The sequence below is a fragment of the Pelophylax lessonae genome (assembly GCF_965119305.1).
Source record: "Pelophylax lessonae genome assembly, chromosome: 1".
Lineage (NCBI taxonomy): Eukaryota > Metazoa > Chordata > Amphibia > Anura > Ranidae > Pelophylax > Pelophylax lessonae.
Window position 1 is genome coordinate 118,942,181 of NC_138768.1, and position 12,013 is coordinate 118,954,193.

A 12,013-nucleotide genomic window follows, 5' to 3' on the forward strand; every position below is an offset into this window, starting at 1 on the left:
GTGTTGGCTACCTCGTCCTCCTCCTCAGGGCCAGATTAATGTAGGGGCTATTGGAGCTGCAGCTCCAGGCCCCTACCTTTTATATAGGCCCCGGGTTGGCCATATTCACTGTTACCGCTCTTCTGTCACTTGTAAACACAGAAGTCTGGCTTCTATGCTCGCTTCCCCAGGCAGCACCCTCAGAACCTCCCCACACAGCGTGAAGGCCGGACAAGGAGGGACAGTTGGCGATGCATGGATGTGTTTATGGGCTTCAGAGACAGCATCCCATGTTGAATTAGGCATGCATGGCTGCACCCTTCCTCCTCTGGGTGCATGGCAAGGCACGGCCCTTAAGGCCCTTCAAAATCCTCAGCACCAAGCCCATGATGCTGTTAATCCGGCCCTGGTCCTCCTCCACCGCCGCTTCCACCTACACCGCCCATAGGTGTGCGCAGCCTATTGCATTAAGGTGTGCACCCCAAAGTTGAAATACACATGCATGTGTTTGCCAGCAGGGAGAGTAATGTATCGGGGCCATGTACCTGTAGGCAAGGAGAAATAGAGCAGAGCAGGTCCCAGGGAGATCTTTCCCATCTCCTCACTGGCAATGCTATGTGCCCTAGGTGATTAGGGTGTGCCCAGGCACACCCAGCACACCCTGTGCGCACGCCTATGTCACCGCCACATCCACCACCACCTCAACCTCCCTCCTACTCCATATGGGCCTCGTCCTTCAGAGATGAAGAAGAACATTGTTTTATTTTTCTGTTTTTTTTTGTTGTTTTAAGTTATTTCCCTATCCACATTTGTTTGCAGAGCACTTGCCATGCTCTTAATTACGTTTTGCTGCCATTTGCAGCACTCTAGCCCTTTCCTTTGGTGTTTTAGAGCCATTTTAGTGCCTTAAAGTTCGGGTCCCCATTGACTTCAATGGGGTTCGGTGTCCGGGAAAAGTTCGGTAAAAGTCCGGGACACGGACCCGGACTTTTTTTTAAAGTTCGGCCGAACCCGTCGAACACGGACATCTAGGTGTCCGCTCAACCCTAATCATTTTACATAGAATGTGTCGGCAGATAAGAACCATTTGGCCCATCTAGTCTGCCCAATATATCGGAATCCTATGAATAGTCCCTGGCCCTATCTTATATTTGTACACTTTTTATTTTCATTATCACCATGTGGGTGTTTATTCGTTTAATCTCATGTACCTGCATAATTCTCAGTTAGTACATTATTTGCACACTTCTTTGCACGAGATGGGACTATATCAAGTATTCTATACTTGGATAGCTCACGATTTTTGCACATTGCACATTTATGTTGTTATTTTTAGCGCTGCTTTTTATTAAATTTTTTTAAACCAGAAATAGGAGCAAAACTCTTTTCCGAATCGCTTTTTTACCTATATTTTTGCTGAATTATTTTTCTTTTTTCTTTAAACCACTCTTCCCCCCCCCCCTTTTTTCTTTTACCTTGCATTTTTCTACCCAGTTTTTTTATTTATTTTTTTTTTTAACCAGTGGTTTACCTGTTATGTCTCTTTTTCTTTCAAAGTTTTTTTTTTTCCTGTTTTTTTTTTTTTTAACAGGCTGTTCATTTTTATTTTATGCGCGACATGAGTTCCGTTCTAAATTCTAGTTGTCCAAAAGACTTGATAAAAAAAAAAAAAAAAAACACAATGACTAGAAACAGCCCATTTGTGAGTGCCTAGGTCAGTGATGGCGAACCTTGGCATCCCAGATGTTTTGGAACTACATTTCCCATGATGCTCAGCTACACCCCAGAGGGCATGAGCATCATGGGAAATGGCACCCCAGATGTTTTGGAACTATATTTCCCATGATGCTCAGCTACACCCCAGAGGGCATGAGCATCATGGGAAATGTAGTTCCAAAACATCTGGGGTGCCAAGGTTTACCATCACTGGCCTAGGTACTAGAATGATCAGAAGAATTTCCCTTGCACTACTGTCTCAGTGATCACTGCATTACACAGTTGATGTCATCAGGGGGGATGGATCTGGGAAAAAGAGTCGAGAGAGCTGCCTGGCAATAGCTTACACCTACAGGATTGCCTGTGCAGTATCCTTTACACCAGGGCTCAACAAACCCCAGGCGCCAGGTCGCACTGGCCACTAGAATTAATGACCTGGTGCCTGGGCTATACAGTGGCAGGTGCTTGTCCCCATGTGGCCCCCGCCCACGGGTGCGCTGACTAAGATGCCGCGCCGGCCGGTAATTGAGGCCGAGGCTTTGCAGGGTACTGTAGGGAGATTCTTACATCGGGGAACTGGCACCCTCTTGTGGTGGCCGGGGCTGCAAAAAGCAGTCCCTGGTGGCACTGAGGATTTCCCCTGCCTGTTCTCACTGCTCGGAGAAGAGGTTGAAGATGTTGAGGGCTTGATCTGGCACCCTGTCCTTACTGGTGAGTGGACAGGGAGTTTGGGGAACTGGTCGGAACAGCCTCAGTTACATTTCCAACCCCATAAAGATGGAAAGTTTTTTTTATTTATTTTTCCATTAAAATTAATTTATTATTTTTTTTTTCTCTCCCCGTCATGCCACACAGCCGAAGGCCACTTTCACATGGGCTGTCTGATCAGGTCCGCCTCAGTTTTTCAGGCAGACCTGATAAGACCCTTTAGTCTCCTCTATGGAGTGGTGGATGTCCGCTGACAACCGCAGCCATCCGATACAGTCGACCAAAAACAGATGGATAGGGGTCCTACTTTTCATCCGTCTGACGGATCGAATCAGATGGCATCGGATTGAAATGGAACAGGCAGTTAATTTCCATCTGACTGCCCCACAGAGGAGAGCGGGACTGTGTCCATGTTCACTCTGCATAGCAAAGCGGACAAGACCTGTCATCAACCTGCTCAGTGGGGATAAGTGAAGAAATCCCCGCTGAGCAAGCGGATTCTGCTTAGTGGAGGTGCACGTGTGAAAGGGGCCTAGGGAGGCATGATTTACTGGACCACTGGCTCTCATATCGCCTCCAACTTGCTGCACAGTCCTTCCCTAGTGAGCCACTGCCCATCACAGCATCAAGCCAAGTACATACGGGCCGAATGGCAGGCAACATCAGCTGGTTCATTAAAAACTGGCCACCATTCGGCCTGTCAGTATGGCAGCCGATCCGACAGAAGCCGGCCATTTGGCATGCGTGAAAAAAAAAAAAAAACTGGCTCCTAGCTTTTTTACCTGGCTTCTAGATTTCAAGGAAATTTGTCAAGCCCTGCTTTACACTATTGTGTCTTGAGTGGTTTAAATGATAAAGTTGCTTGAGTATACTTTCCCTTTAGTGTTGCATTTACACTTCAGCAGAGCATCTTTGGTAGGTTTACAGGCTTTGTTGTTTGAGTGTTTGTACTTGTGTGTTTTTAGGGCACCTAAGGCCTGAGCGTATTATTTTTTTTTGTGCCCGGGCACTCCTGGTGCCCCCTTGGTGGTTGATGTAAGTGGCGTTGTCCGTCTGCACCCGTACAGGACGGCCCTGAAGACGATCCGACCAACGGAGCAGGCACAGCCTGATCGCTCTCAATTCCAATATGTTGCCCAGGACGCCACCCCAGCCCGACAGGCTGGCATCCGCGGTAATCACCGTCCACAGTAACGGCCGGAAGGATTTCCCTTCCGACACAGCCAGGGACTGAAGCCACCACAAGAGATCCATTCTGGTTTGGCGACTCAGAGACACTCTCAGGTCCAAGGACGGAGGTAGTCTGTCCCACCTGGCCAGGATCTCCGCCTGGAGAGATCGCGTGTGAAACTGTCTGGTGTGAAGGCTGACACCATCAACCCCAGGGACCGCATACAGGTCCTGAGTGACGAGGATTCGTTGTCCCTGAGGGACCTGACCTCGGACTGCAGGGTCCGGAGCTTGTCCTCCGGCAAGAACACCTTTGCTTCAGCAGAGTCCAGAACCATCCCCAAATACTGGAGACGAACCGAAAGGAGACAAGGTCGACTTCTGAACGTTGATGGTCCATCCGAACTCCTGTAGCGTCTGGACCGTAGTGGACAGATCGCGCAGCAGGCTCTGACTGGCATTCGATCTTAGCAGGAGATCGTCCAGATATCCCAAGACCGCAATGCCCTGTGCCCGCAACAGGCCCAGAACAGGCGCCAACACTTTGGTAAAGACCCTTGGAGCCGAAGCGAGACCGAAAGGTAACGCCACAAACTGATAATGTTCCTCCGCAATAGCGAATCGGAGGTACCTCTGATGGTCCTCAAAAATGGGGATGTGTAGATACGCATCCTTCAGATCGATAGAGGCCAGGAATTCTCCCGGACTCAGGGAGGCCACTACCAAGCGGAGCGATTCCATGCGGAACTTTCAAACGCGCACAAAGCGGTTCAGAGCTTTTAAGTCCAGAATCGGACGCACCTTGCCCTCCTTTCTGGGCACAGTGAACAGATTCGAGTAAAACCCCCGAAATCTGTCCCGATGAGGCACCGGGACGATTACCCCCTGGGCGAGGAGATCCTGTACCGCTTGATGCAGGTCTTGTAACCGCCCTGGAGTCAAATGAAGATTTGAGGGAAAGAATCTGTCCGCCGGCCGTGAAAGGAATTCGATCTTGTATCCTGATCGAATGATTTCCTGAACCCACCTGTCCGGAATTCGGAGCAGCCAAGGTTGGAGGAAACCGCGCAAACGTCCCCCCACCCCTGAAATGGGTGAGGGCGCCCCTTCAGGCAGAGGCGGACTGAGCCACCGCACCGGCGTGGCCGGATTTAGATTTGCCCGCCCAGGGCTTTCTCTGGCCACTTGGCCCTTGAAAGGTTTCCCCTTGTTCTGTGTCTTGAAGGCACGAAAGGACCCCTGATTTGGTTTAAAGGAGGGGCCCCGCTTACCGAGGAAAAACTTACCCTTAGGGTTCTGGGGCAACAGAGTGCTCTTGCCCCCAGTGACCCCTTTCACGACTTAATCCAGGGATTCACCAAAAAGGCGAGAACCCGCATAGGGGATGTTAGCCACCGTTTTCCTTGAAGTCTGGTCAGCCGACCAGCATTTCAACCATATCAGGCGACGGTTAAGCACCGCGATACTAGACAGGCGCGCAGCTAATGGAGCCTCATTCAAGGCTCGCATCGCACAAATACATGACCCCCTGATAAATCTGGTCCACCATCACCACGGTAGCAGGGGGAGCAGCATCAGCCACGAGGGTGCGTCTTAGCACCTTGGTCCAATCCACCACAGCCTGAGCTGCCATGACAGAGGCGAAAATAGGTTTCAGCATGGAACCCGCCACCATGTAAGCATGGCGGGCAAGTGATTCCATCCTCCTATCCGTAGGATCCCTAAATACCGGGTGATCTTTGGTGGGAACCAGAGTAGCCTTGTTTAATCTGGCCACAGTGTGATCCACTTGAGGAGCCACACACCAGCGCAAATCTGTAGGAGACGCGAAAGGGTAAAGAAGTTGAAACCTCTTCGGCACCACAAAAGTGCGTTTTAAACTGCGCCATTGCTCATTCACTGTAGCATGGAACTCAGCGGGGCAAGGGAAGACCTGCGCCGCCTTGCGGGTCCTGTGTGTACCAAAAGAGGACACAATGCCCGGAGGATTGGGCTCATCCTCTAAATGGAGTGTTTCTTTAATGGCAGAAATCAGCGCTTCCATAGCTGCGCGTTCCTCGGGCGTCCCGGGGGGGAATCATCCACCCCTGCAACCTCCGCCTCCCCCTCAGACAGAGAAGAGCGAGACCCTAAAAGGGGCACGCCACCCACGGCAACCAAGTCAGATTCAGAATCAGAAGAAAAGGAAATCCTAGGCCTTTTTCTATCCGCACGTTTAGTCATCAGAATATCCACCTTTGACACCAACGCCGCCACTGCAGCAGACAAAGTAATCAGGGTACAAGATTCAGAAGAACCTGAATCGCCCACCAAGGCTGGAGGGAATTTTCTTCCTGAGATTCCATGTCAAAAGAAAAAGTTTTTTTTTTGTTAAAATGTACTGGCCTTTTAAGTGCGCCGCAGACCCCCACAGCGCACCGCTACACTAACTGTGAACACAGACCCCTAAGCAGGATAAACTGACAGCCAGAAGGATTGCACAAGGAAAAAAGGACAGCAGACAGAGCCCACAGGAGTGTTACCACTGCAGCCGAGTTCTTCAGAGAGAAAGGAGGAAGTGATGTCACCGCAATAGACTGAACTGAGACTTTAGGCTAAAGAAAGAAACACCATATACATGCTGTATAAGCGCCCATAGTGAAGCCAGACATGCTGCCCACACCAAAAAAGGCGGACCGGCTGTGTTTTAACCCCGCAGCGGTCGCCACACGCGTCTGTACCTCCAAAGCACCCTAAAGTGACACAGGAGAGGGACCCCAGAAAATCACACAGCGCACTGACTGTGACAGAAAACCCCCGCAGGGATCGGGATCAGGGAGCCCAAAAACGCACAGACATGAGGGGATAACACCGACACACAGGACTGCCAGCCCCAGACAGAGGCCCCACACAGAATGTACTTACCTGTACCCGATGGCGTCGGGTGCCTCTCATCGACGGGAAACCGCCCGCCCTCAGATGGCAGGGGTGCCGTCAGCCAAAAAAAAAGCAGGACGCCAAATAATGCACGGATAACCGTGGATGAGGCGTCCGGGTGAGGTAGCCACCTCACAGGCTGCATCCCTGAGGACAGGGATGAGTCGTTTGCGAGGCCAGGACGAACACATAGCCTGCTAAACGCTCGATGGCGGGCTGGGATTCCATCTGACCCTCTGTCCTGGAGAACCAGGATGACCAGTCCGACTCCCTAGCTCCGCAAACGCCGTCTTCATCCGAAGATCCAACTAACGCTGACAAAATAAACAGCTAGTAATGCAAAGAAAAAATGACATTTGCAGAAAATAAAAGCATAACATAGAAGAAGAAGGCTGAGACTGTAGCCCCAGCACAGGGAAGCCTATCTACTCCTTAACTAGGCAGAAGACAAACTGAGTTTGGATGGTTATTGCAGGGGGGTATTGGACCAGTGGGACAGCCCCCATGGGTGTGTCTATGGAAAATGCTTTGTTTTTTAACAAGTCTTATGCCTAGCTACTCCTGTGGAGAGGAAGACAATACCCATTGGTGAAGACTGTATGAGTGGGCGGCGACTGTCGGAGGACGTAAGAGAAAGTTATATATTATACCATTTGGAGGAGGGAGGAATGTAGTGGGGTAAAGTTTATATTTACAGTGGTCAGCTTTAACCAAACCTTTTGTCTCTTTAATATCTATAACCCAATCATAAGCCTTCTTGGTGACCTGCAGACCCCATCTCACATCAAATGCCTCCTATTTATACTGTATCATTATGCTCGAAAGATCCTGGAAGAGGAAAATTCTCTCCAAACATGTCAGAATGGAAACCGTTTATAAATAGTGCCCCAATATAATACACAAAACCCAAAGAACTCAGAAGACTCAAAAAATATGGGGTCCTTGATTTCACTCAACCGTCCATGTTTCTACCTTGACTACTAGGGATATAAAATCACTCATTACCAGGAGTACTATGTGCTGTACAAGCTATGCTCAACTTCTATTATTAAGGCCAGGTTCACATATGTGCGGCCGAGGGGTTTGTGCCTGGGGTCCGGGTGCATGTCTGTTCACCGGTTCAGGTCCGAATTTTTGCCTGAATTGGCAACTGAACCAGACCCAAAGATGCACAGAACCCTTCTGCAATCCAGACTATGGCCGCCCGGACCTGTGTGAACCAGCTCCATTGAGAGCCGGTCACACTCGCATGACGCGCGAATTGGATGTGGGGGAAATCTGCATCCAATTCGCATACATGTGAACCCGGCCTAAGGCTGGGTCTACATATGTGCGAATTGAATGCGGGTTTCCCCGCAACCAATTCGAACAACAAGTGAGTGTGACTGGCTCTCTATGGAGCTGGTTCACACAGGTCCGAGGCGGTCACGGAGCAGATTACAAAAGGGTCCTGTGCGTGTTTGGGTCCAGCTCAGGTGCAAATTCAGGCTAAAATTCAGACCTGAATTGCACCTGAATCGGTGAACAGACAAGCACCGGATACTAGGCACAAACCCTCGCCCGCACATATTTGAACCCAGCCTATTTCTTTTTGTGAGATGATGTATTTATTAATGACTGAAGGCAACTCTGTTTTATAAGAGCTGTTTTATAAACCATTCAATAAAATCATCTTAAATAAAAAAAAGTTTCTACTGGGAAGAAGATAGTGTATTCTTACCTTTCAACTGCTGGAACAGAACTTAGTCGTGGGTCATCCTTTAGGAGATCATGGCTACTTTTGCTTTTTCCCTTCATGGTCTGCAAAATAAATGTATATGCATGTTAATACCGCTTAGACTTTGTGTCCCTTTAAGCATCTGTGTAGACTATGGAGCTCATTTAAATTCAATTAGCTGCTGGCTTCTTAAATGTTTAATTCCCTTCATAGAGGAGATTCCCCTTTTTTTTGGATATCCTTGCCGCACCTTGCCCTGAACTATGGCTTCTTCAAATTTACTATGTCAACATTTTTTGTAAACTTGGTGACCCAAAGTTACTTGTTGAATTCACTATAGTTCCTATAAAGTAATATTATTGAGAAATGTCATAACCACTAATATTAAGTCAAAAAACATCAACTGCATGGGGAAATTAGGGACAGCAGAACAATTTTATGTTTGTGATACCTGCCAAGTTTTACCTGAGCTATCTGATTTGAACTGCAGTATTACACAGAAAAAGGGCCCAATATTCCTATAACAAAGAACATAATAAACACTGCCATAATGCTAGATACCATGTTCAATATAAAAAAAAAAAAGAAAAAAGGAGGGGGGGCGGAGAGATGTAGTGATACAGGACAGGGTGAGGGAGAGCTACAGGAGAGGGGAGAAGGGAACCGAAATGCACAGATACAAGACAGGGGAGGGGAGAACGGACACATAGTGATACAGGAGAAAGATAGAGATATACAGAGGTGTAGTGATACAGGACAGGGGAGGAGGAATAGAGAGACAGCAACACAGGAGAGCAAAGGAGGGAACAGAGATGCACTGATACAAGGCAGAGGAGGGGGAACAGAGATGCACTGAGACAAGGCAGAGGAGGGGGAACAGAGATGCACTCATACAAGGCAGAGGAGGGGGAAGAGAGGTGCACTGACACAGGGCAGAGGAGGGGGGAACAGAGATGCACTGACACAGGGCAGAGGAAGGGAAACAGAGATGCACTGACACAGGGCAGAGGAAGGGAAACAGAGATGCACTGACACAGGGCAGAGGAAGGGAAACAGAGATGCACTGACACAGGGCAGAGGAAGGGAAACAGAGATGCACTGACACAGGGCAGAGGAAGGGAAACAGAGATGCACTGACACAGGGCAGAGGAAGGGAAACAGATGCACTGACACAGGGCAGAGGAAGGGAAACAGAGATGCACTGACACAGGGCAGAGGAAGGGAAACAGATGCACTGACACAGGGCAGAGGAAGGGAAACAGAGATGCACTGACACAGGGCAGAGGAAGGGAAACAGAGATGCACTGACACAGGGCAGAGGAGGGGGAACAGAGATGCACTGACACAGGGCAGAGGAGGGGGAACAGAGATGCACTAACACAGGGCAGAGGAGGGGGAACAGAGATGCACTAACACAGGGCAGAGGAAGGGAAACAGAGATGCACTGGCACAGGGCAGAGGAGGGGAAACAGAGATGCACTGACACAGGGCAGAGGAGGGGAAACAGAGATGCGCTGACACAGGGCAGAGGAAGGGAAACAGAGATGCACTGACACAGGGCAGAGGAAGGGAAACAGAGATGCACTGACACAGGGCAGAGGAGGGGGAACAGAGATGCACTGACACAGGGCAGAGGAAGGGAAACAGAGATGCACTGACACAGGGCAGAGAAGGGGAAACAGAGATGCACTGACACAGGGCAGAGGAGGTGACACAGAGATGCACTGACACAGGGCAGAGGAGGTGACACAGAGATGCCCTGACACAGGGCAGAGGAGGGGAAACAGAGATGCACTGACACAGGGCAGAGGAGGGGAAACAGATGCACTGACACAGGGCAGAGGAGGGGAAACAGAGATGCACTGACACAGGGCAGAGGAGGGGAAACAGAGATGCACTGACACAGGGCAGAGGAGGGGGAACAGAGATGCACTGACACAGGGCAGAGGAGGGGGAACATAGATGCACTGGCACAGGGCAGAGGAGGGGAAACAGAGATGCACTGACACAGGGCAGAGGAGGGGAAACAGAGATGCACTGACATAGGGCAGAGGAGGGGAAACAGAGATGCACCGACACAGGGCAGAGGAGGGGGAACAGAGATGCACTGACACAGGGCAGAGGAGGGGGAACAGAGATGCACTGACACAGGGCAGAGGAGGGGAAACAGAGATGCACTGACACAGGGCAGAGGAGGGGGAACAGAGATGCACTGACACAGGGCAGAGGAGGGGGAACAGAGATGCACTGACACAGGGCAGAGGAGAGGAGAGGAAGCTAAAATACAGTAATACAGGACGGGAGGGAGAGAAAAAGACTCAGAAAATGCCTTAAATCTGTTGCCTCTGAATAGGAAATAAGTAAAGGTGTAGGATTTGTTGATGTCATTCTGAAGGGGAGTAGGGAGTGACAGCCACCCTTCATAAAGAAGGATAAGATTTGTTTATAGTGTTATCTAGAACCAGATCTCTTCAGTCTCTCTGCCTGCATTTTACTTCCCTGCAGGAAATTTGTGACTTCAGGTAAAGTATTATGGATTACCTCACTGACTCTATTCACCACCTCCTCTTCCTCCTCAGCTTCTTCTCCAAAAGAGAGTAAATTAAAATTCCTGTGAAGAAAGACAGACAGACAATCAAGGAATGAACAAAACTGCTTTTAAGATCACACACTACAGTATGATATACTTTGCAGTTTTAGATGTATGCGATTCTGCAAACCAGGGATTCTCAACTTTACCCATGAACATCTTTCTGTAGTCTAATTATGTGTACCCTTGAAGTCAAGTGCCTCCTTTGTAACACAGTTCTACAGCTAATCAGACTAAATTATGCGAATGCAAGAGTGGCCTTTGTCTGTGAAGGTTCTTTTTTATCCAGGTCATGGTGAATATATATAGCAGTAATTAGGCTTGCCATACACTGATAGATTTCTTTCATTTAGCAAACAGCCTAAAAGAAAATAAATAAATAAATCGAACAGATCCCTCCATCCATGCAAAGAGCGTGGATGGGCAAATGCCCCCTGCCAATTCTTAAATTGGTTGTAAAGCCACTTGCTAAGATTCCTTGTGTTAGATTACATTATGTGCCCCCCGTGTATGTCATTTAAAAAAAAAAAAAATTGCTTTATACCCAATTTCAGAGCGCCACTCACGTGACAGCCCGCCGCCATCCCCGATCGGAAAAATGTGGGCGGGGCTGAGAAAAAGAGCAGCGGGCGGTCACATGAGTGCCCCTTTGAAATTAGGAATTTAGAAACATATTTTTTTTATAAATAACACACACTGGGGAACATTCTGTAATCCAACACAGGATTATTAATCAAAAATAAATAAATATTAAATTCCAATTTTGCATCGCATTCCAATTTATGACCACTAGATGGCATTTACATGAGTTTGTAATAATTGATAGGTGCCAGGGTTGAGCGGGTGACCATATGGACGCTCAGGGAGCCTCAAATATGCATAGCTAGGTGGATTTTCAAGCCTGGTCTCCCTCGGTTTGTATATGGTGTCCGTTTTTGTCCCTTGTGCCTTTATTCCAACCAGATTCTTTGTGATCGCTTGCAGTTGTTTCATTACGACCGAACTGACACTAGGAATTCCCAAGATGGCGCCGGTGGACTAGTGGTGTCCATGTGACATCAGCACGTGGTGCCATCTTGCGCATGCTCAATGGACCCTTTTCGGTTTACCATGGAGGAGGCGCACCTTTAGTTTGGAGGCACTTTAGATAATTACCTTTGAATTTTTTTATGCTTCAGACATGGGGACGGTTTCGGTTTATGTATCTCTCCCCTTTT

The 12,013-nt window shown here is 48.8% G+C and overlaps 1 protein-coding gene across 1 annotated transcript in view; it reads right to left on the minus strand.

Moving 5' to 3' along the window:
* The window catches only part of CWC27 (CWC27 spliceosome associated cyclophilin), a 371,659-nt gene that overhangs the window by 302,457 nt on the left and 57,189 nt on the right, over nucleotides 1–12,013 (minus strand). Inside the window, exons 7-8 of the mRNA XM_082248209.1 lie at nucleotides 10,748–10,817; nucleotides 8,210–8,289 (exon numbers count right to left, since the gene is read on the minus strand). Coding sequence (XP_082104335.1) covers nucleotides 8,210–8,289; nucleotides 10,748–10,817 — 150 coding nt within the window. The remainder of the gene's footprint in view (nucleotides 1–8,209; nucleotides 8,290–10,747; nucleotides 10,818–12,013) is intronic.